At 39.3% G+C, this 22,140-nt stretch overlaps 2 protein-coding genes across 3 annotated transcripts in view; both read right to left on the bottom strand.

Moving 5' to 3' along the window:
* The window catches only part of LOC126263704 (xaa-Pro dipeptidase), a 926,801-nt gene that overhangs the window by 49,329 nt on the left and 855,332 nt on the right, over window positions 1-22,140 (bottom strand). For both annotated transcript variants that reach the window (XM_049960847.1, XM_049960845.1), the window contains exon 6: window positions 21,212-21,256. In XM_049960847.1, coding sequence (XP_049816804.1) covers window positions 21,212-21,256 — 45 coding nt within the window. The remainder of the gene's footprint in view (window positions 1-21,211; window positions 21,257-22,140) is intronic.
* On the bottom strand, window positions 3,335-6,595 carry LOC126263700 (FAST kinase domain-containing protein 3, mitochondrial-like). The gene has a single exon (XM_049960837.1). The coding sequence runs from the start codon at window positions 6,447-6,449 to the stop codon at window positions 4,470-4,472; it is 1,980 nt and encodes a 659-aa protein (XP_049816794.1). The 5' UTR covers window positions 6,450-6,595; the 3' UTR covers window positions 3,335-4,469.

Here is a 22,140-nt window from a genome sequence, read left to right as displayed (position 1 = left end):
CGCTGTCTTCAAGTCATCTGCAACATTATCATGAGGAGGAATATGGCTTTCTGTCACGTATTGTCGCAGGTAACAAAACATGGTGTCACCATTTTGAACTGGAAAGCAAGCGCCAGAGCAAGCAGTGAAACATGCAGCTTCACCACCTCCAAAGAAATCAAAGGCCGTGCACACCAATTCTGGTAAGGTCATAATGCCCTCCTTTTTTGACCACAAGGGTCCACTGTTTGTCGATTTCCTGGAACGGGGGACCACCATCAATGCCCAGCGTTACCAAGCCACTTTACAAAACCTTAGATGAGCCATCAAGTCGAAATGTCGAGGCATGTTGTCCAATGGCGTTATCATCCTGCACGATAATACGCGCCCACGCATGGCACGACGAAGTGTGTGACTGGGTCTAGGCCTGGATCCGACAGCAGCCTACTAGCTACTTCAAGGATGGAATCGACCGGCTAGTGTCACAATGGGATAATTGTGCCAACAGTCTGGAGACTATTTTTGAGTATGTGTACTGTGTATAACTACATTTTTGAGTTAATAAAATCGTTACCATTACTTTACACTAGTGCCCGGGTTTCATTTGAATGCCTCTTATATTTTTGTGAATAGCAGAAACAAAGGAAATTGATCTGGATCAAGGGTGAGGACACCCTATCCATATTCCTCGAGAACCTCAACACCTTCTCCCCCATTCACTCCACCTTGTCCTATTCAACCAAACAAGCCACCTTTCTCTATGTTTAACTCCACCACGTCTACATTAGTAAGACGTCTACATTAGTACCTCTGTCCATATAGACTACGTCTTGTCATGCTCTGAAATGAGAAATGTCCTAGCCACCCCCCCCCCCCACACACACACACACAAACACAAACACACACATTCCTGTCCCGCAAAAACAGGGCTACCTGTGAAACCAGTTATGTGATCTACAAGTTAAGCTTCAACCACTGTGCTGCACATTCTACATGGGCACGACAACCAACAAGCTGCCTGTCTGCATGAACGGCCACCGCCAAACTGTGACCAAAAAACAACTGGACCACCCTGTTGCTGAGCATACCACCCAACACGACATTCTTCATTTAAATGGCTGCTTCACAGCCAGTGCCACCTGGCTCCTTCCCATCAACACCAGCTCTTCAGAACTGCGCAAGTGGGAACTCTCCTTTCAATATATCCTAGTTCCCATAACCCTTCTGGCCTCAACCTTTCTTAGTCACTGTCCTGTCACTTAGCGCCTTCCTCTTCTCATTTCAGCACTACACAGCCCTCTATTCCACCAACACAACCAATCTGTTTACTTCTCTTCTTTTCCGCTACACCCCCCACCCCCCTCTCTTCACTGTCCTCCATCTAGCCTCGCGACTGCACCTAGCTGTCCTACCCTCTCTCCACCTCATCGTAGCATGCCCCCGCAGTAGCAATTTACCACCCCCTACCCTTACCCTGCTACTCTCTCCTCCTCTCTGCCCCAGCCTCTTCTTCATGCCACCCAGTTCTCTCTGCCATCACGGGCTGCTGTTCATAGTTTGGCTTCAGCTGCCAGGACTGTGGTCGCGCGCGCGCGCGTGTGTGTGTGTGTGTGTGTGTGTGTGTGTGTGTGTGTGTGTGTGTTTTGTCATTTTTGACAACGGTCTTGCTAGCCAAAAGCTTATTGTGTGATAGTCATTTTATTGTGCCTATCTGTCACTCAGCATCTCCGCTATATGGTGAGTAGCAACTATCCTTTTCATAATATTGTTACATTCCATCCTGCACCTTTCAGTGTTTAAATAAACACAATGATACACCCAATTATGATACTAAAGTATTGTTAATTTTTCAGGCAGAGGAAAAAATTAAAAATAACTGATAACAGTCCTTATATTAATTGACAGATATGGTTCAACAAACTGCCACATACTTCAAAAACTTGTGAAGCAAAGCTGTTCCACAGGGAGTTAAAGCTTTCCTATTGTTTGCATTCACTATGTGAATTTTGTAAGTTACATGTCTTCTACTGTAACTTGTAACATATTTGGAATAGCTACAAGAATAAATGGTGCAGTATCATACATGTCATTTATATTAATTTACTACACAACCCATGTATGACATTTGCAAAAGTCATCAGCTTGATGTCTACATGTAATAAATGTAAATAAATAAACTATTGCTGTAATGGCCTAACAATATAAAATTATTATTATTACTATTATCCTAGTGGCTATGAAACACAAGTACTATTAAGCACCCTGTTTTTCAAGATTTTGAATAGTATATTACATTTTTTCCCAAATATTTTAAAAGGTGTATACTGCAGCTTAGTAGATTAACATGTAAGTGTGCAAGGTTAAGAATGAATTGAAGTATTCAACTTCTGTGTTATAAACTGGACACTTACAAAAGCGCAACTTAGGAATGTTCTAGCAGTGTTATTCACAAAACTGTCAGCATTGTGGTGTTCAAAGCAATCTTCAAATTGATGACTGCTTAACGTAAACTTCTGAGAAACATTTTTGTCATCATTTGAAAATCAACAACTCCAAGAAAATGAATAATGAGCCAATCAGTGTGATGCAAGAACAATATGACAAAGGGCTAATGAATATGCCAAACACAAGTTTCTTTGGACTGCAAGCACGGTAGTTGCCATTTATAGGAGAAAAACATACTGGAAACACTGACTTGATAAAGCCTACTAATCTTAAAACTAAAAATGTTAACACTGATCTGATTACATGTATTAATTTTGAAATTCAAAGTACCATGAAGTGATGCAAATTTTCTGTCAAGACTATTTTACACACGAAGTAATAAGAACTTTAGTAGCAATCAGAAGGAAAATAAATGTAAGTAAACAACCACATTTAAATGCTCTGAAAGGTATATTGACACAGAAAACCAGCTCACTTAGAATGAGATGGGGAAGTGGCAATGTCCAAATTGAAAGCACCACACCAGCACCTGAACTAAGCAGTTTACCATGGACAGCCTAACAGTATTGTTGCAAACAGATTTTATCACACTACTATTAAATGTATGTAAAGCACCTCAACTGCTATAAACTTTTATATCATGATAAAAGGCCAGTCATTTATCACACACAGAGCTTCACAGGTTTTAATTCATTTACATAAGTGTACACACAAAATATATCATCTGTCAGTATCTTTACCATTTTTCCCCAGCACACGTGACAAATTTAGCTTTTTTTGGTCTAGTATAATTAACATAGCACTAAAACTTTACTAAATATTTGGTAGTACAATCTTAACAGAGTTTTTACCAAAAGTAAAGAGTGTAAGTAAGGCATGTGGAAGTGGAAGCAAGAAGAAAAACAGAAAGTTTTAACAAACAATTTAATAAATATATATTTTCAAAATACAGTCAATAAAAAACATAAATATAACAATCTTTGTCACAAGGAAAAACTATGGCTACGTTGGGAAATTTCTCAACTCTTGAAATCACTTTTTGACGGGGGACATTTCTTCTCTCTCATTATAACATACCATCAAATCTAATGGCTCAATATCTGCCAAGTTACTATGAGGTTTTTGTCACAGACAATTTACTCACAGGAAATATTCCATCAAAAAAAAAGAGAAAGACATTGCAACATAAAACTACATTATCATGATGTTACACACAAGCACCAGTATGGTATTCATTTACAGGTTATTTTTTAAGTACATGTTAAGAAAATGACCACTATAAGATCACAATACTGAATGTAAAGGAGTAATCACTCTCCATTCTCTGCCTCAAAGCTTACAATGAACTTGACTAGCTGAACTGAGACTTGTTACAATCCCAGCAAAGGCTGAATGACAAACATTATGATGGGTATGATGGATTGTAATGACTATGTAGGTCCGGATTAGGCTACGAGTTCACACAAGACTTGTCTGTTGAAGAAACAAGACAGTATGGCTCCAACAGCAGTGATATGCTGAAGATAGTTTAACTGGTCTGCATGGAATTAATAAACAGTATTACAAATAACAAAAATATTGAAATAATTGCCCCCTCCATGAATATGTAATCGTATAGGACAAAACAATCACACCATAAAAATGATGGATATGTTGCAGTTTTTATATCACACTTAATCAGGTTCAGATCTGTTGATATGGCACATGCACAACAAGCTCAAAAAGTCCATGCTGAGGAAAGATAAAAAACAAAAAAGGGACAAATGTGAATGCAAATATGTTATCATGTCTTAGTCCTTACATAAGACTCTCCCAAGTCTGTATGTAAACGTATGTCTGGTATTAGTACAGATCACAAATTTATCTCTTTCTAATGATGCACAGAACTGTTTCCAAAAACTGTTCTTTAGTACATCTCATGCTTTTCCAGTGAAGGCAGGCTCCCAATTATTCATACGTTGAACAAGTTTTCCTTACAAGACAATAACATACAATCTTAACAAGACAGCATATCTTTCATAAATTTTCCTGTATCAGGAGCACTTTTACACAGGGATCTCAGCATTTTTCATTCTGTCTTCTATATATTCAATTAAACTTTTTGGATGAACTTTCAATCTGGCCAGTTCATTGTACTTAAGGCTAACAACTTTAAGACCAAGTCGCTTAAGATGCCTCTTTCGCATCACTTGTGGCCCTGTTAGGTGAACACCATCTGAACAATAATGTTCTGGCACATGGATTAGAAGAGCAACAAATAAGTTCCTATTCTGTCGCAAATTAAACTGCAGCATAGAAGCAGGCATATTACTGGGATGTAACAATATATCTATCACATACAGATCTAGGACAGGAAGCTGGTTTAATAGAACCAACGTGCTCACCCTGCTTGGATGACCTGTAATGTCTACAATTGTATCATATATTGTGTTGATCATGCGTTTTATGCGTCCATCTTGCCAGAGACTTTTTGCAGATCCATCTTTGGGTAGTAATGGTCCAGAATACTGCAAGCATTCTAAAGTCATGGCAATATCAAAAATAACTAGATTCTGTCTCAAAATTTGCAAGGACATTCCTGAGCGAGTAGTGTGCAACCTATCAAGGAAATAGGGATTAAAGATTTTTTTAACAAAATTAATTGGGTATTTCTCTAAATACACACAACTCAACATTATATCAACAATATCCTCAGGCCTAAACTGTACAAACTTACTGTGCACAGAATTCTCAAGGACTTGCCAAAACTTCCAGCCATTGGGTGGATCATAATCTAATATGCCAAATGGTGTAAACAGTGCTTTTATCAAAACAGGAGAAAGTTCTGATCCAAACTTTATGAAATACTCTCCACAACCGTGCAAAATAAAATTATTTCGGAACCTAAATTTAACGCAATAATCCATTACGGCCCCCATTACCGCTGCGTTCTTTATCTTTAAACTCTTGGCTTTAATGTATCTTTCAAGACCTTTCTCCAAATTTTCATCTATATAGTTAACGGCACAAAATCCTGTAATGATCTGTAAAATTTCATCTTCTGTCACAACATGTATGTTTGTATTTGTCCATCTGGACAAGATGGTTAAACTGCGTATTGGTTGAAGGTTGGTTTCAGCAAACACTGATAATATTTCTGCAACTGATGCGCCTGACAAACGCCACCAAACTGCTGCTAGCCGCTTTTCTAATATTTTAACGACAAAATTCCTACTGCTATCTAGATGTGCTAATATGCGATATACTTCAACTATGTTGTTCTCCGTTATATCTTTCTCTTTTTCTAACAAACCAGTCCATAACTTGTCGGTTTCACACAATGCATCTTTTTTGCTTTTTAACGATGCAAAAACATCAATAATTTCACAGATTTGCAAAACATCGAAGTTTCCATCAGAAGCACACATTAAAGCTGCATTGAAGAGCTTGTCTCGATACTCTGTAGTATTCTTCAAAAATTTTACACGATTCAATAACTTTAAGCTTGCTAACAAAACGTCCGCCTGTGGGCTTGACACAATGGACTGAAAAATCTTCTCAAAAGCTTTGTCTCTAGTAAACACTTCCGGGGCCTCGTTGTATAAGCTGACATTACGAAACTGCTGATTGTTCTCTAATTCAACAATCCTCCTGAATGCCTGAAGTGCAACAAATGAAGTTTTTTCATCCAAAGGTATGGTTTCAAAAAGAACGTAGACCCCATTTTTTGTGGAACATCGGCTGAATGCATCTATAACTTCTTTCGCATCTTCCTCATAATGATTATCGTCGATCCTCGATGCTGTACTTTCAGAAGAAACGTCTTCAGATGGCAGAACCTCAGCGTCTTTCACTTTCCGCACTATCGTCGGAAGTTCTTGAATATCCAAACCATCTTGAACTATAATTGTTGTCTGACCTAACTCACTATTCTTTTTACTGCTATACCTCAATACGGAAGCTGTCAAACATCTAGCACACGAAAAATTACTTTTGACAAAACTTTTGCTAGACAATTGAAGAGCTAACGTAATGGCGCGAGCCATTGCAGTACGGTCATTTCGCGTTCTTTTCTCTGTAAATCAATTGTTTTCAAATTACGCTCCAAAACTTCATCAAACCAATATATAAACACAAACATACACACAGCACAACTACGTACCACACAAAGATCTTATTTCACAACAACAAATACGTTTCATATTATCTTTGCGTATAGTTTCTTGAACAGTGAGCTCTCGGAAGCATAGAGATTAATGCTCGGAACACGTGCCAGTGAGTTCACTGGATAGCGCCCAATAGATTCATCAAGCGACGATTCTACAACGCGTTTAAAATTATATTAACACAGAAGATAACCTAGAACAAGCTTAACTCGGAAATCTGCGTTGTATAAACGTTAAATGCCAGACTACATCGCTGTGAAGTAGGATCAACTTCGGCGAAAATTCGGGTATCAAAGTTTGGTTCAAATGTAATCGTCTTTTAACAATGTAGTGACACCCATTAATTTTTGAGATATCAAACACGTGCCGAAACTGCTACGGCAACTGCGCCCGCATTAATGAATAAAACATAAGCAAGTATACCTAAGTAATTTAGCAACTTGTTATTTATCAGGCATTGCTTACATCACTATTTCGCGTAGCTCAGGGCTTGCATTCTGGTCTCTGGTGTCAAATAATTCAGGTTCAAATACACGTTAATTCTAGGACCTTTTGTCTATTTGATACTACTTTGTCTACTGGTGGAGGAGGATATTAGTGTTTAACATCCCTTCGACAACTAGGTCATTACTTTCTCTACGGTAACGACCGTAAACAACAACAACATGTTTTGTTACCAAACCACTCCTCGGTTTTCCGAGCGTTCTGAGCGTGGTGGGCGCAAGAAACTTAATGTCTGCATTCGAAGAGCGATAATCGTGTCGATATCCGATTTTGGCGGTGTTGCCAAACAAGTTTCTTGTTAACTTAGATCAACACTCAACCTTCTTTAGTTGATTCAACTCTAGTCTTGTACAGCAGGGCGCAGTACTGAACAGAGTTCAGTTTCTGAACTAACGTCAAAACTGTTCCCCAACAGGGATGTTTACACAAGCGGCCCAGATTTTAGTTATAGCTCGTTGCTCATAGAGCTAGTCACAAAAATTTACTGACCTAGAGCCTACGAAAGCTAGACTACTCCCTGCTACCAACTCTGATTGAAAATTTGGACTTAGTCGATGTGTCCTTAACTAACATTTAATTATAACAAATGGTACCTACAGTGATATGTTTGTGATAAAGCTGAATGCGCCGTTGTCCTGAAAAAGTATACTATCATAACTAGAAAGGTCTAATACGGAAACAACGAAATACGATGAACCTTCTCAACATTAACGAGCATGGGATGTGACGTCACCGATTTCCGACTTCAGATGTACGCGAGTCGAAAGCCGTTATGGCTTCCGCTTTTTAATCGCTCGTCATTCTGTGGTTGTATTAAAAGCGAGATAGTATGTGTGCGAAATCTTTCTGAAAGGTTGCTTAGTGTATAATTGCATGCACAAAAGCAGTAAAACTACGAAGATATCTCGTTTCATGTGCGTACTGTTAAAAATATTGGATAAATTCTAGTGTCCGATACCACCCATCGGCTTTGACCAATGACGTCATACGTAAGGCAAAGATGCTGCAATGGACAATCTATGAATCGAATGGATTATACTCGTAAACAAATGAACGTAGTGTGCCATAAAAAAATACATTTTATGCGACTATTATTTACGCGTGAATTTCATTTAAACGAGTTGAAGATGACTGAAATAACTAAGAACACGAGAGCAATTACGTGTTCATATATTATGTAATATAATAGAACAGTGTTGTGTAGAACCTGTTGCCAGCGATGTGGAAGGCGTAGTATACTGTTAGCAGAGCCTGTTCTATTATATTTTCCATACGTACTGCAAAAACAATCTAAATAATGAATCGTCGAATAGTTGGAATCGGTTACTAAAAGCAAACTATGTAGGAGGTCATTTCTAGTAACCGGTTCCAATATTACTGTTTGTTGCACAAAAGTCTTATAACATATCAGAAACGTGCGTAAAAAATGATCTTGTTAGTGAACTACAGAATACGACTAGACTTTCAAAAAAATGGAAATCTTTACACACATTACTGCACACCAAAGAAATGAGATGCAAAAAAGACAGAATCTTGCAACCGATAACTATACTACACGAAAGTGACACCAGCTGATGTAGTTCCAAATAACACCAAGTAAACCGATACGCCGGGAGTGACAGTGAAAATAAGACAAGTGTAGCAAAAACATCAAAAAGGAAAAGATAATAGTGGCTACTTTAAAAGAAACTTACCGCAAATGAACTTCCAAACGAGTCAAAGATCGAGGCTGACAAGAAAGAAATAAGGACGTAACAAGACATGATAATGTTAGAAGGTCAAACTGTAACGGATGAAGAAAAATCCAGAATAACTAATGAAAAAATAATAAGAAACACAAACTTGAGGCACGAATGAGGTACCACTCAAATCAGTTCTTCCTGCCCTCAATCAGACGCAAAATTTTAAAACAATAAAAAAAAATGAAACCACGAGTCAATCACATAAACCCTCCGGCAAAGACACAGCAATACCCCTCGGCCCACCATTGTAACCAGAAAATATTAAAACGACAGAAAAACCTCCCTCTAGAGAAACCAAAAACCTAGCACTCGCACAATACAGTAACAAGAAAAAACGCAACGTAAAACAAGAAAAAAGTATCAGACACACCAACACCTAACTAACAAAACGAGTCCTGTACATTTTGCTGACTACTTTCATAAATGCAACAAATAAACAATAACCTTTAGGAATACTCTTCCTCCAACAGTATTGCTCTAAATGGCCTTGCAACACGGAAATCCTTCTCTTTCTGCCTTGCAACACGGAAATCCTTCTCTTTCCCCGCAATGACGCCCAATGATTTCAAAAATTTTATAGTTGATTTACGGTCACTCATTTTCTGAAGCAGTATTTTCGCAGTAAAAACAAGTGACTCATCCGTAATGAACAGCGTGAGAAATCAAGACCTTATAAATCACGACTACTTTCATTAACAAAAGACGGCGAAAACAAATTACGAGATGAAAACAAAACAATCTACATCTAATTTTTAATATACGAGCGTAACGAGGAAATTCAGAGAAATCATTTAACGTCCATCGACAGCAATCTGCGGCACAAACAAAATAACATCACACATTACGTCATTGGTCAAAGCCGACGGCTGGTATCGGACACTAGAATTGACCCAAAATTATTTTCTGTTGACGGTTTTGTTCATTTGTGTTATACATGAGCACTGAAAGAACTCTCATGTGTTAAACTTTGCGTAAATATGTGAATTTATCATTTTAGGCTACGTTCCATAATTTTCGTACGGACTGTCATGTACCCTGCTCCTGTGTTTCGATTTCCAAAAACATGGCGGACGGTTGTTGAATTTGCTTCACTCTGATCGCGTTGTTGCCTCTCTATGGTATTCTCTCTCTTTAGAAAGAACTCTTGACGGAAAAAAGATTCAAGAGCTAAAAGGTAGTTCATCATTCACACTCGATTAAGCGATCATTTTACTGCCACATAGGCATGTACCGTTTGCAGTTTGCCACGAAAACAAAGTACAATAATAAAAAATAAAGATGAAGAAGAAACACAAGCTCAAAATCCACTACTATACAGGAGAATGCGCGGTGAAAACTTCTGAGATTGGGAGACGAAGACACCGTCACGCCAAAAGCTTCTTCTCTGTAGTTCAAATGGCGGCATTCATTCAGGCCGTCAGCGGAATGCCATCACATGTCACGTCACGTCAAGGTTTCTCCAGAAGAATGCTTAGATGGGCCATTGGCGGAGTGACGTGATATTATCCTGTTGCTGCCAGCAAGTACCGTAGCACCCCATATTTGTTTTGTTTAATTCAGCAAAATGGTCCATGTACACATACCTTAAGCAAACCCTCAGTTTCTGCCATGATGATTTGGACCCCTAAATCTTTAATTTCTCTTCATAATTTTTATCTAGCCTAACAGGTAAGGAACTGTAGTTTAGACATTCTGAAATATTTTTAGAACGATGACTCCTCCTCTTCCAGCTCCTTGTAAAGAGTGTGGAACTCTCCTTCACAGTCTCGATTTTTTAACTTTTTTTCCTTGTCTAAAATAGACGCGTTTTGAGTGCTGTTCCTGTTCCTCATCATCAAGTGCAAACAGCAATCGTTGCAAGTTGCTTTAAACAAATTTCAGCATTTTGTGACGATCTAACATGAACTACGAAATAGCGAGTCTGGTGGCTATTTTATGAGCCAGCTGTAAAGTCACGACGTTTTTTCGACATTGACATGCCATTTAAGGAATTTCTCTGGCCGTCGACACTCAAAAATAGTGATGGTAACGTTCCGAAAATTGTAAATCCACCTTAAAGGCTAATACACACTGGCCGTCACGGCTCGTCACGTCGTGAAGTCGTATTCACACTCAGTGTTGGTCACGTGACGGCACGGCACGTCAAGTCACGTGATATCAACTCGCACAACTGTCCTCAACTACTTTTTTCGCGGGAATTGCGATCTTGACAAGATGGTTATCAAAATTGCTTTCACGCGCCAATTGCACATACACAATGCGGCATCTTACATACGTGTACGCTGAAGTCAACATTTGTACGAAAATGATATTTATTGGACTCGAATGGTTTGCAGCTTGTAGGGATGGCTTGTATATCGGAGAAGCAACAGAGAAGTACAGAACGGCACAAAAAAAGAGTATGGATTCGAAAAATGTTATGTGCTACAGAACGGGAATTTCGCACACTATACAAGGAGCTCAAGGAAAAGGGATCTGTATTTAATAATTTAATGAAGACGAAGCATCAGTTTTTTGGTTAGTTTACGTCATGTCCCACACAGAAATACTCATGGAACACAGTGTTGCAAGCTGCTATCGCATCCCATGAAAAATTGGTTTGTTTAACGTTAAGTTTAGTTGCTATTCCAATGTAAATTTCTGTGCAGTAGTCATGTCTCCGCCCAATACCTTTCCCTTCAAGATTTACAAGTAACATTTACATCCAGTCTTTGGCTTTTAATAGAATGCCTCATTTATACGGGGGTTAGCTAATGAAACAGCCTAAATATTGATCACTGATGCTTGGAAAATTGTTTGACACACAATCCAGAGAGCTACTAAACAATACACAAGCCTGCAACAAGTACATACTTAGAAAAACAAGTTGCAGTGTCTGAAGGTTTCAGTCCATTTCTTTATGAAACACTACAAATGCCTCACAACATACAAATAAATTCCACCTGCTAATCAATCTGATTCTACCCACAGTACTTTTTTCACCTTTAAGTTGTAGCCAAATTGCAACCCATTTCATTGTAAAATATTAAATGTGGTACAGGTATGTATAATAATCCACTCTATAAATGTAGTAGAGAGCAAGTAATTTAACAAGCTCATGTAACACCATTCAGACTGCTGCCTCACTGCTTCATTTATTACAAATTTTAACAAAAAATATCGAACTGAAACAATTTATAACAAATAATGAACAACAAACAACTGATAACAATTACGAGAACTGCAATGAAACAAAACAAAGCTCATTTCTTCCTGATACACAGCTGTGCATCAGGAAGAAATGAGGTTGGTGGGGTGGGGGGGGGGGGGGCGCACATGATTAACAACAGATGGATGACATCAGCCATCAAAACTTTTTTCCTGAGAAATATTGATGGTGCCATGACATACCATGATGGGATTGGGTGGGCAGTGTGGACACTGCCATTTGAAATGCATTGCAGATTGTGTCAACAGGACGCGACATGATGTTATGGCCTGTGTGAATTGGCCTTAAGTATCTTCCCAAGCGAAGTGTGATGTATAATTTTGGAGTATGCTGTTCATTGACTGAGTTTTTGTTCTTAGTTGCTTTCTGTTTCAATAAAGTTGAGATATCTAATATGTGGGTATTGTAATTTGCTTACATAAAGCCCGAGACGAAAACAGTTCATGAACAGAAAGGTACCGTCGCATTTTGCATTATTTTTTCATAGTCATGGAAGATGTGGCAAAATTGTTGTTCACAACTGGCAAAGAGATTCAGCCGTTATAAAGGGAGATTGAAGTACTGGAAGTTTCTACAAGAATGAGTGATGACAGCCCAGGTACAACAAACTTTCCAGCTCTGGACATATCTTCCATGCCACAAACACACCCCTGTGTTGTGTGCCCTAATTTCACCTAACAGAACATCATGGAGGGCCAAGAGCAATTTACGCTGGCAGTCAGTAATTTAGACCTACCTTGCACTCAAGACTGCATCGATCACTTGTTGCACCAAGCCACCAAAACGAAAGTTCAAGTAGGTGTCGTATCACGAGTAAAGACATGACAAGAACCCATTGGAATTCTGATGACACTTATGGGCTATGGTGGAAGTTAGTGTGGTCTTCACACAGTTGCTACTCCACATCTGGCAACAATAACTGCCTTCACGGGTGTATTTAACATTGATGCACAAGGGGCAGCCCTTGGATAAATTGTCACAGGTAGCTGATCGCCCACACAGCACATCAAACTCAGCAGTGGCTGTAGCATCAGTGGATACTGATGCTGCATGTAACAGTTACGCATTGGTCCCATCAGAAGAACATATGCATTGTTGCGTGGTGGTGTCATTTCGTCAGATTTACAAATCATGCAGGAAAAAGATGGCCAACCAATTGCCGGTATTGGAGCTTTGGATGGGTTCAGGCAAGTGGCCATGGGCACAAACTTCTACTCATCCACCACCTCAGGACTGCATCCAAGCTCAAGATACACAATTGGCCATATATTGGTCTCATAGAAGGTTTCGGCTGCATGCTACAAAATGAACAATGCCGTGTGATTACCAAAATAGCTAGAACAGTCTGCAATAGGTGCTATGGACCACAGAAACTCCAAGTTGTGCCAATGGTATATGAAAACTGCCTAGCAGTAGTTCCTGGACCATAGTGTAGTAATAACATACCCATAGAGAATGCAGAACCACCTGCCCTCACATCAATTGGCAGTTCAACAGAAATGTGTGAGAACATCGCACTGGCTGCACAATGCAGACAGATGATCTGGATTAGTATTTCTGATGGAGACTGGTTCGGAAGCCAGTCCTCAGCTGACCACTACACACCAGACATTATAGCATTGAGCCACTGTAGCTGTTAGCTGTGCATAATTCTAGTGGTCATAAGGAGTTGGTAATCAACGTCAGTTTCACTACTCGTTTGAAGTTAGAAGCAGATTTCCTTATACATTTTGTGCTGTCAGTGGGTCTGTCACAGGCCTAGCTCATAAATTAAGCCAGAAGCAGCAAAGTCAGTTTGCACAGTATGATCCCAGGACTGTCAGCCACATGGCCTGTCCTTGGAACTGCACCAGATAAAATCCTGGAAATTAAAACAGTTTTTGGAGAGATTTCGCATCCAAGTATCATATGGTTGTCAGACAGTCCCTGGGCATCCCCACTACATTTGGTCTGGAAGAGAGATATTATTTGGCATCCTTGCGGGGATTAAATGCCTGGGCAGTTCCAGACAAATATTCTATTCTACGCATTCAAAAATTCACAAATGCATTGACTGGCACAACAGTTTTTACTCTGTATTGCTGAAAGGCCTATAACCAGATGCCTGTAGCACTTATGGATGTTCACAAGACAGCAGTGATCACAAATTTTGGCAATTTGAAGTTGGGGTCAGAAACTTTCAGATTAAAAATGTGGCTCAGACATTGCAAACGGTTCATTGAAAAAGTGCTGCAGGCACTGCCATTTTGTTTTGCATATCTCAATAACGTTTTGGTATTCTCTGCTGATGCACAATCATTTCAGGCATGTGGCTGAAGTGTGGATTGGTTACAAGATTACAGTGTGGTACTGAACGACGACAAATGCATGGGGGGGTACAAGTGAAGTGACCTTTCTTGGTTATAGAGTTTCACGTGATAGAACCTTTCTGCTAGCAAAAAAGTGGCTTTGTTGCAAGAGCTGCCATGTCCGAAAAATTAAGAAAAACTATGATGGCTGGTAGGCCACCATTTACCAGCCAAGGTGGCTTTTCAGGCACATCTAATGGATGTACTTGTCTGCCACAACACTAAAGTGAAGCATTTACTGAAGTGGACTTTGGAAATGGACAAGGCCTTCCATATTTTGCAGAACAGTCTTGCGCAAGCAATGTCACTTGCCCACCTTGTACAAGCCACACAGTTAGCTACAGCAGTCAGTGCCAGTCAGACCACAATTGGAACTGCCCCCATCCCACCCCACAAAGAAGCTACTGCCACAGCAAACAACAGACAACCTGTAGTTAGTGCCTATGATAGCCCCCTAAATGGGTTAGGTGTGCACTGCACACCAGAGACTGCTACTAAGGTAGATCAGGCAACTCTCCATCCAGTTCAGATAACAATATTAATAGGAGACTCAGAAGTATCAGTTCAAGATTCAACAATCTCCTACAAGTGAGAGTATTAAAATCCTCATATTAATTTCTGCAGCACTCACAACAAAGTGCCAGAGTTTAAAGTGCTCCTGAAAAGTGGTGAAGTTCACATATACTAGGTACAGAAGGTGGATTGAAACATGAAGACTCAGAATTAGGGCATAAATTTATAATTGGATCTCTTTGTTGACTAATAGAGACAGCACAAAAAACTTCTGAGAATAACTCAGTGCACTTGCACAAAAGTTCCCCAAACATACTGTAATCATCTGAGTATACTTTAATCATTCAACAATTAGTTAAGATACAGTTTTGTGAGTGATGGGTGTGGCAAGACATCCTGTGAAACATTACTGAATGCTTTTTCTGAAAACTGCCTACAATAGATAGTTTGGTACCCTACTCACGATGGAAATATATTAGACCTAATGGGAACAAATAGACCTGATCTCTTTGAGGATGTCACCATTAAAACTGATATCAGTGACACTGAGGCAGTTGTAATAAAGTACACAGAATGACTAAAACAAGGAGAAATTTTTATCTGCTTGGTAAACCCGATAAAGAAGCAGTAGTCTCATGTATCAGTGAGGAATCTGAAACGTGTAGCTAAAGGCAGCAGCATATACATGATCTGTGGCTCATGTTTAAAATAATAATTATTGATCATCCACAGGATAGGTATGTACACAGTAGAGCATTATGTGATGGGAGGTGCCCTCCATGGTAAACAGTCACTGCAAAGAAACTCACAATGAAACAGATTCTATCACATAATGTGCATAAAACAAAGCAGAAGGCTATAGAGTGAGACGTTGAATGAAACTCATTTGGCTCTCAAGAGGGCTATGCACGAAGCTTTCAGTGACTGCTGTAGCAGAATATTGTCAAAAGATCTTTCACAAAACCCAAAGAAATTCTGGTCATATCTAAAGGCCGTTAGTGGCAACAGAGTTTGTATGTAATCACTCATGGATGAGACAGCAACTGAACCTGAGGGTAGCAAAGTAAAAGCAGAGATGTTTAACTCCATTTTCAAATGTTCCTTTCCAAAGGAAAATCCAGGCGTATTGTCCCAACGTAATTCTCGTACCACTGAAAAAATGAGTGAAATAGTTACCAGTGTTTGTGGCGCTGAAAAACAGCTGAAATCACAAAAATTAAACAAAGCTCAAGGGTGTGATGGTATCCCTACTCGGTTCTATACCAAATTTGTGGCCGAGTTAACCTCTCTTTCAATTTAATCTACTGTAGATCCCCCCGGAGAAAAAACCTGCCCAGCAGTTGGGAAGAAAGCACTGATTACACATAATAAGATATCTCAAACAGAATGATCTGCTCCATACTAAAAACATTGATCATGTGAAAAAAAGCTCATACTTTTCTCGTATGACATACAGAAAGCTGTGGATCAAGGCACTCAGGTAGATGCAATATTTATAGATTTCAAACAAGCACTTGACTCACTGCCACATATATGCTTATTATCAAAAGTATGATTGTATAGGGTATCAAGCAATGTTTGTGACTAGATTAAGGATATTTTGGTAGGACGGATTCAGCAAGTTATCTAAGATGGACAGTCATTGGCAGATGTAGAAGTATCTTTTTGTGTGCCCCAAGGAATTGTGTACAGACCCTTGCTGTACGTGTTGTATATTAATGACCTTGTGAACAATATTAATAGTAATCTCTCAGATGATGCAGTTAACTGTAATGAAGTACTGTCTGAAAGAAGCAGCACAGTCAGTCTAATTTGTTAAAGTTTCAAAGTTGTGCAAAGACTGGTAACTTCCTTTAAACATTGAGAAATGTAAAATTGTGCTGTTCTCAAATGGAAAAATGTAGTATCCTTAGATTAAAAACTCAACGAGTCACAGCTGAGATCAGTCAACTCATACAAATGTCTGGGTGTAACCCTATGTAAGGATATGAAATGGAACAATCACATAGCTTCAGCCATAGTCAAGAAGGTGGCAGACTTTGGTTTATTGATAGAACACTAGGAAAATGCAATCAGTCTACAAAGGAGATTGTTTAAAAATCACAAGTGCAGCCCATCCTAGATTAGTGCTCAAGTGTATGGGATCCATATCAAATAGAACTAACAAAGTATACTGAACAGATAGTAAGAAGGACTACATGAATGGTCACAGGCTTGTTTGACCTATGGGAGAGTATCAAGAAGCCAAGGAAAGAACTGAGGCTGGTGCTTGAAGACAAAATTAAACTATCCCATGAATGCTTACACAGAGAGTTTCTAAAATAAACCGTAAATGATTAATGTAGTAATATGCCGTTATCCCCCTTTGTACCACTCATGTATGGATCTTGAGGACAAGGGGAAGGGGGGGGGGGGGGGGTGAAGTGTGCTTCTGTACTTTGCAGCATTGGCACGTGACACAGTAGCGTGCCCATTGTTGGAAGTCCTTGTTGACATTTCTCCACACAAAGCGCTCTGCTATGAGGCGGGCGGACGCACGAACACCAGGGTGGGCTAAATTATGCAATGTGTTGAATACAGCTCGACGGAGCGTGGTTGGGGTAAAGTTGCTCGTACTGTCGTCGCGCCAGATCTCACCAGAAATGCCGGGGAAGGTGATGCAGACAAAGTGTAGTGAAGAAGTAGAGTATGAAATCAGGTTTTGTGTTTCCTCGTTGGCGGGTTGGAGGTCAGGCAGTTCAGAGAGGTCTAACAGCGAATGGACGGCATCGACACGTGAAAGAAAATCAGCAACCCTCTGACATTGGTGGTGAACTGAGATATGAAGTCTATGTATCTGAAGCGGTGAGGAGGCGGGTCAGCTGGCGGGTTTGTAATGGCCGCAGCCAGAGGTTTGTGGTCCGTTAAAACATAGAGAGGACATCCCTCAACGTCAGTCTTAAAATGCTTGATTGCTTCGTAGACCGCGAGCAACTCCCTGTCAAACGCGGAATATTTCCGCTGTGCATTGGTGAGCTTGTGCGAGAACAACTGCAGAGGTAAAGTTTGGCAGTCAATTGTCTGGCTAAGGACAGCGACGATGGCAGTATCGCTCGCATCTGTGGTGATGAAAAGCTGCGCATTGGGATGAGGATGCGAGATGGTGCAGGCTTCGGCAAGAAGATTTTTGAGGGCAGTGAAAGAGTCAGTCATAGCAGAGGTCCATGGAACGGACCGAGATCCAGAAGTGTTGGTGCCTGCCAAGGCATCCGTAAGTGGAGCCCAAATCTCCGCAGCCCGAGGTAGATGTCGGCAATAATAATTAACCGTCCCAAGAAAGCGCCGGAGCTCTTTAAATGACGAAGGTCTGGGTAGATTTAGTATTGTTTGTACTTTCTCTGGGGGCGGTGAAATGCCGTCGGCAGAGACACGAAAACCAAGAAAAGTGACAGCGGGTTGATGTAGCTGCAATTTGTCCTGGTTGGTCTCGATGCCTGCTGCCGCGAGAGTGTTCATAACAGTTTGCACATGTCGAATGTTGTCCTCGACGGAGGAGCTGAACACAAGAATGTCATCAAGATATGCAAAGCAGAATTTTAGGTCGAATAGCACTTCGTTGATGAAGCGTTGACAGGTCTGGGTTGCGTTTTTCAGACCGAAGGGCATGAATCAAAACTGAAATAACCCGATCGAGGTGGTGATTGCTGTCTTCTCAATGTCTTCAGGTGCCATGGGGATCTGGTGGTAGGCCCACTTGCAATCAATGACAGAGAACGTGGTCGCACCTGCGAGGGAACTGATAAAGTCGGCAATGTTGGGTATGGGGTAGGTGTCCATAATTGTTCGTGTGTTTAGTTGACGGTAGTCTCCGCACATGCGCCAGGACCCGTCTTTCTTGGGTGTCATATGTATGGGCGTAGACCAGCTACTGGCAGATGGTTCAATGATGCCGGAGCTTAGTAGCTCAGAAATCTGATTTTTAAGGTCGGAGAGGCGCTCGGGATAAAGTCGATGTCGTTTACTGGAAATTTGCCGTGATTTGAGGTGATGGCCAGTGTAGATGCCGCCATTTGAAATGTATTGTGGATGTTTTGATGTGCTGTGATGTGATGGGCAGTGTGAACTGGCCTTTAAGGTCTATGGCATGGACTCTGATGAAACAAGCTTTATTACACATGCAAACAAATACATCAATGAGCACAAAACACAGCACAGTTACAGAACATAAATGCAAAAATATGTGCAGATAATGTGTGCATTTATGTTCTGAGCACACAGCAGGCACAATTCCAAAAAGGAATTCGGTATTTGTATGGCTTACAAAATGATAAGATTAGATTAAATTCACTTTTTGTTCCATAGACCCAAAAAAATGAGATGATTCCCATCGATGTGGAACATGTCAATAGTATAATATAAATAACACAAAACATTTGAATACAATACTTACTACTCTGATCATTTGTCAGCAGATTGTCAAAATAGGTGCCTACACTGTCAGAATGGAACATTGTTATTCACTTTTAATAAATTTATCATGGACAAAATACCTAATCTTGACTGCTGTGATGAAGTGTTGTCAAAACTGAAATCTAACAGACATTTTTATTTACGCTGGTCTATCAATCCCTGTTAAGATATTTATCTATAGAGTAGAAGAAGTTGCCTATCGAAAAGTCTTTCAAACTCTGTTTAAACCGTGCTTTATCTGAAACCAAATTCTTTTATGGTTGCTGGCAATTTATTGAAAATGGTGTTCTTAAATATTGGAGCCCATTTTGGACCAAGGTAAGTGATTTTAAGTCTTTATGTAGATTGTTCTTATTGTAGTATTGATACTATGTATTGAGCTATTGGTTGGAAACAGAGATAGATTACTTGCAACAAATTTCATTATGGAATAAATATAATGGGAAGCAGTGGTTAGAATAGACAGTTCCTTGAACAGGTTCCTATTTGATGTTCTTGAATTTACACCACAAATGATTCTTATTACACCCTTTGCACGCTAAATACTTTTGCTCAGTTTGATGAGTTACCCCAGAATATGATCCCTGACATAATATAATGAAAGTAAACAAAGTATGCAAGATTTTTTTATATTTGTATCCCATACATCTGACATCATTCTCACTGCAAATACAGACTTGTTTGAGCACTTCAGCAATTCTGCGGTATGACCTTCCCAACTGAATTTATTATTGAGCTATAATCCCAGAAATTTAACAATGTCAAGCTCTCTAATCAGCATGTCTTCATATGTTATATACATGCTGGAAGGAAATTTCTTATAGGTTCTGAACTGCATATAATGGGTCTTTTCAAAGTTTAATGACAGAGAATTAGCTTTAAACCATTTATTAATACCAGTGAAAATTTGATTAGCAACTATCTCTAAATCTATACTTGACTTGTTACTTATTGCAATGTTTCTATCATCTGCATACAAAACAAACTTAGCATCTGGTAATGTAACAGATGAGAGGTCATTAATATACACAAGAAGAAGCAACATACCCAAAATGGAAACATTAGGAATATCACATATAATTAATTCCCAATCAGATGAAGACTGACTGCTTACTGCACAGGTATTTCACGACAACACCCTTTGTTTCCTATTAATTAGATAAGACTCAAACCGTTTTGCTGCTTGCCGGTGACACCATAATATTCTCATTTACTTAAAAGAATGCTGTGGTTCACGCCGCAGTCAAAGGCTTTTGATAGGTCACAAACTCTCTCGCTTTCAAAACGACTGCAGAAAGACTTCCAGATACACAGCAGCAAACAGTACAGCAAGCACCGCAGGGGGCATTGGATAATGTGCCACAGCCTCTCTGTATATTCTCTATCACTTTGGTTTCATGAAAATTTAACATCAGCATGTTTTGATATCTTTGCCTGTGATTCCTTATTAGGTGGGTCCATTTTTGCTGCTACTGTCCATTTAAATGGCCAGGAAAAGAGACACTGCAGTTAACTGTTGTGCATGATGTCCTGATTTGCTTGCAGTATTTGGTGCAATTACAACAATGAACAACATATTTAATAAATTTGTGAGTGTACTAAAATCTCTGAAACCTTAATTTTGTTATAATAATCAAACCAACCACAATAATCTATGTTTCAGAGATGATATTCTGAATAACCAGTCAGCAATGGCACTTGGGAAAATTAAGACAATATTTATTCAGTGTATAAAATTAAATGAAGAAATGAAAATTTTCATGTATGTGATTAATTATGGGTAAAAGTAAAAGAAGATATTACACAATTATACATTATATTAATAGACTCAAAACAAATACATCAGCAAAAAGCGAAAAAGAAAAAGAGGCAACTTACCACTCAGAAATTTCTGGGTATAGAAGAGTGTCATTCACATTGAACCTGAAGGAAAATAAGCAACCTATTAGTAACATATAGGTTCTTGCATTCTTCAGCACTGTAAATGACAAAAACAAAGCTACAAAACAGCAAATATGGCGTTCCTCTTTCCTCAAATACAGATTTTGTCTAAACAGGGATGAGGGATTGTTGCTGCATTTTCCTGATGGGAGATAGGACATGATACAAGACAGAATCAAGGCCTACAGAGGAAGGAGCACAAGGTGGATGCCAGTAAAAGTCAAAGAAGGGAATGCTTCAACACAAAGGCAAGAGAGGGTGGAGCAGCAGGGACAGTAGCAGAAAACTGTGTGATGTAAAGGGCATAAGCAGAGATAACAGACACAATGATAAACAACTACTACACGTAATGACTGGTAGCCCTGCTGTAGTTACTAAATTCTGTTGACATGTATGATACCACATATTTTTAAAAACTATTGGCATAACAGTGAGTAACAACTACATCATTTATTTTCTTCAATATCTAATAATTATTTAGCCATATTTTTAATTCAACCAGTCTAATGTTCAAATAGTGTCCAGATACCAAATATGTGAAGTGTGACTTAACAACAAAACACACTAATTTCAGTTTTTTACAGGTGAGAGTGCTTTCTGTTTCTTATTCAGCAGTTAGTGAGTTGTGCAGGACTTCCCAACATAAATACCTAATACACAATGTTATTAACAACTTTCACATGTTATATAGTGCAGTGATAGGCAATGTGCTTCTCAAGTAGTGTAAAGGCTGTACAGTGAATATACCGATTTTAAATATTAAACTTAGATTGATTGCCTGATTGTCGTTTAGTCATGAATGTCTTCTGTGAACTATGATCGTTACGTGAGAGACAAGGGTTATCAGAGTAAACAGTGCAGTTGTT

This window comes from Schistocerca nitens, chromosome 6 (assembly GCF_023898315.1).
Source record: "Schistocerca nitens isolate TAMUIC-IGC-003100 chromosome 6, iqSchNite1.1, whole genome shotgun sequence".
Taxonomy (NCBI): Eukaryota; Metazoa; Arthropoda; class Insecta; order Orthoptera; family Acrididae; genus Schistocerca; species Schistocerca nitens.
Note: the sequence above shows the minus strand (reverse complement) of the source record. Positions and strands in the feature narration are given on the sequence as shown.

Bases quoted from the DNA above. Each gene is read 5' to 3' on its own strand.
- LOC126263700 (XM_049960837.1), bottom strand. From the start codon at position 6,449: ATGGCTCGCGCCATTACGTTAGCTCTTCAATTGTCTAGCAAAAGTTTT.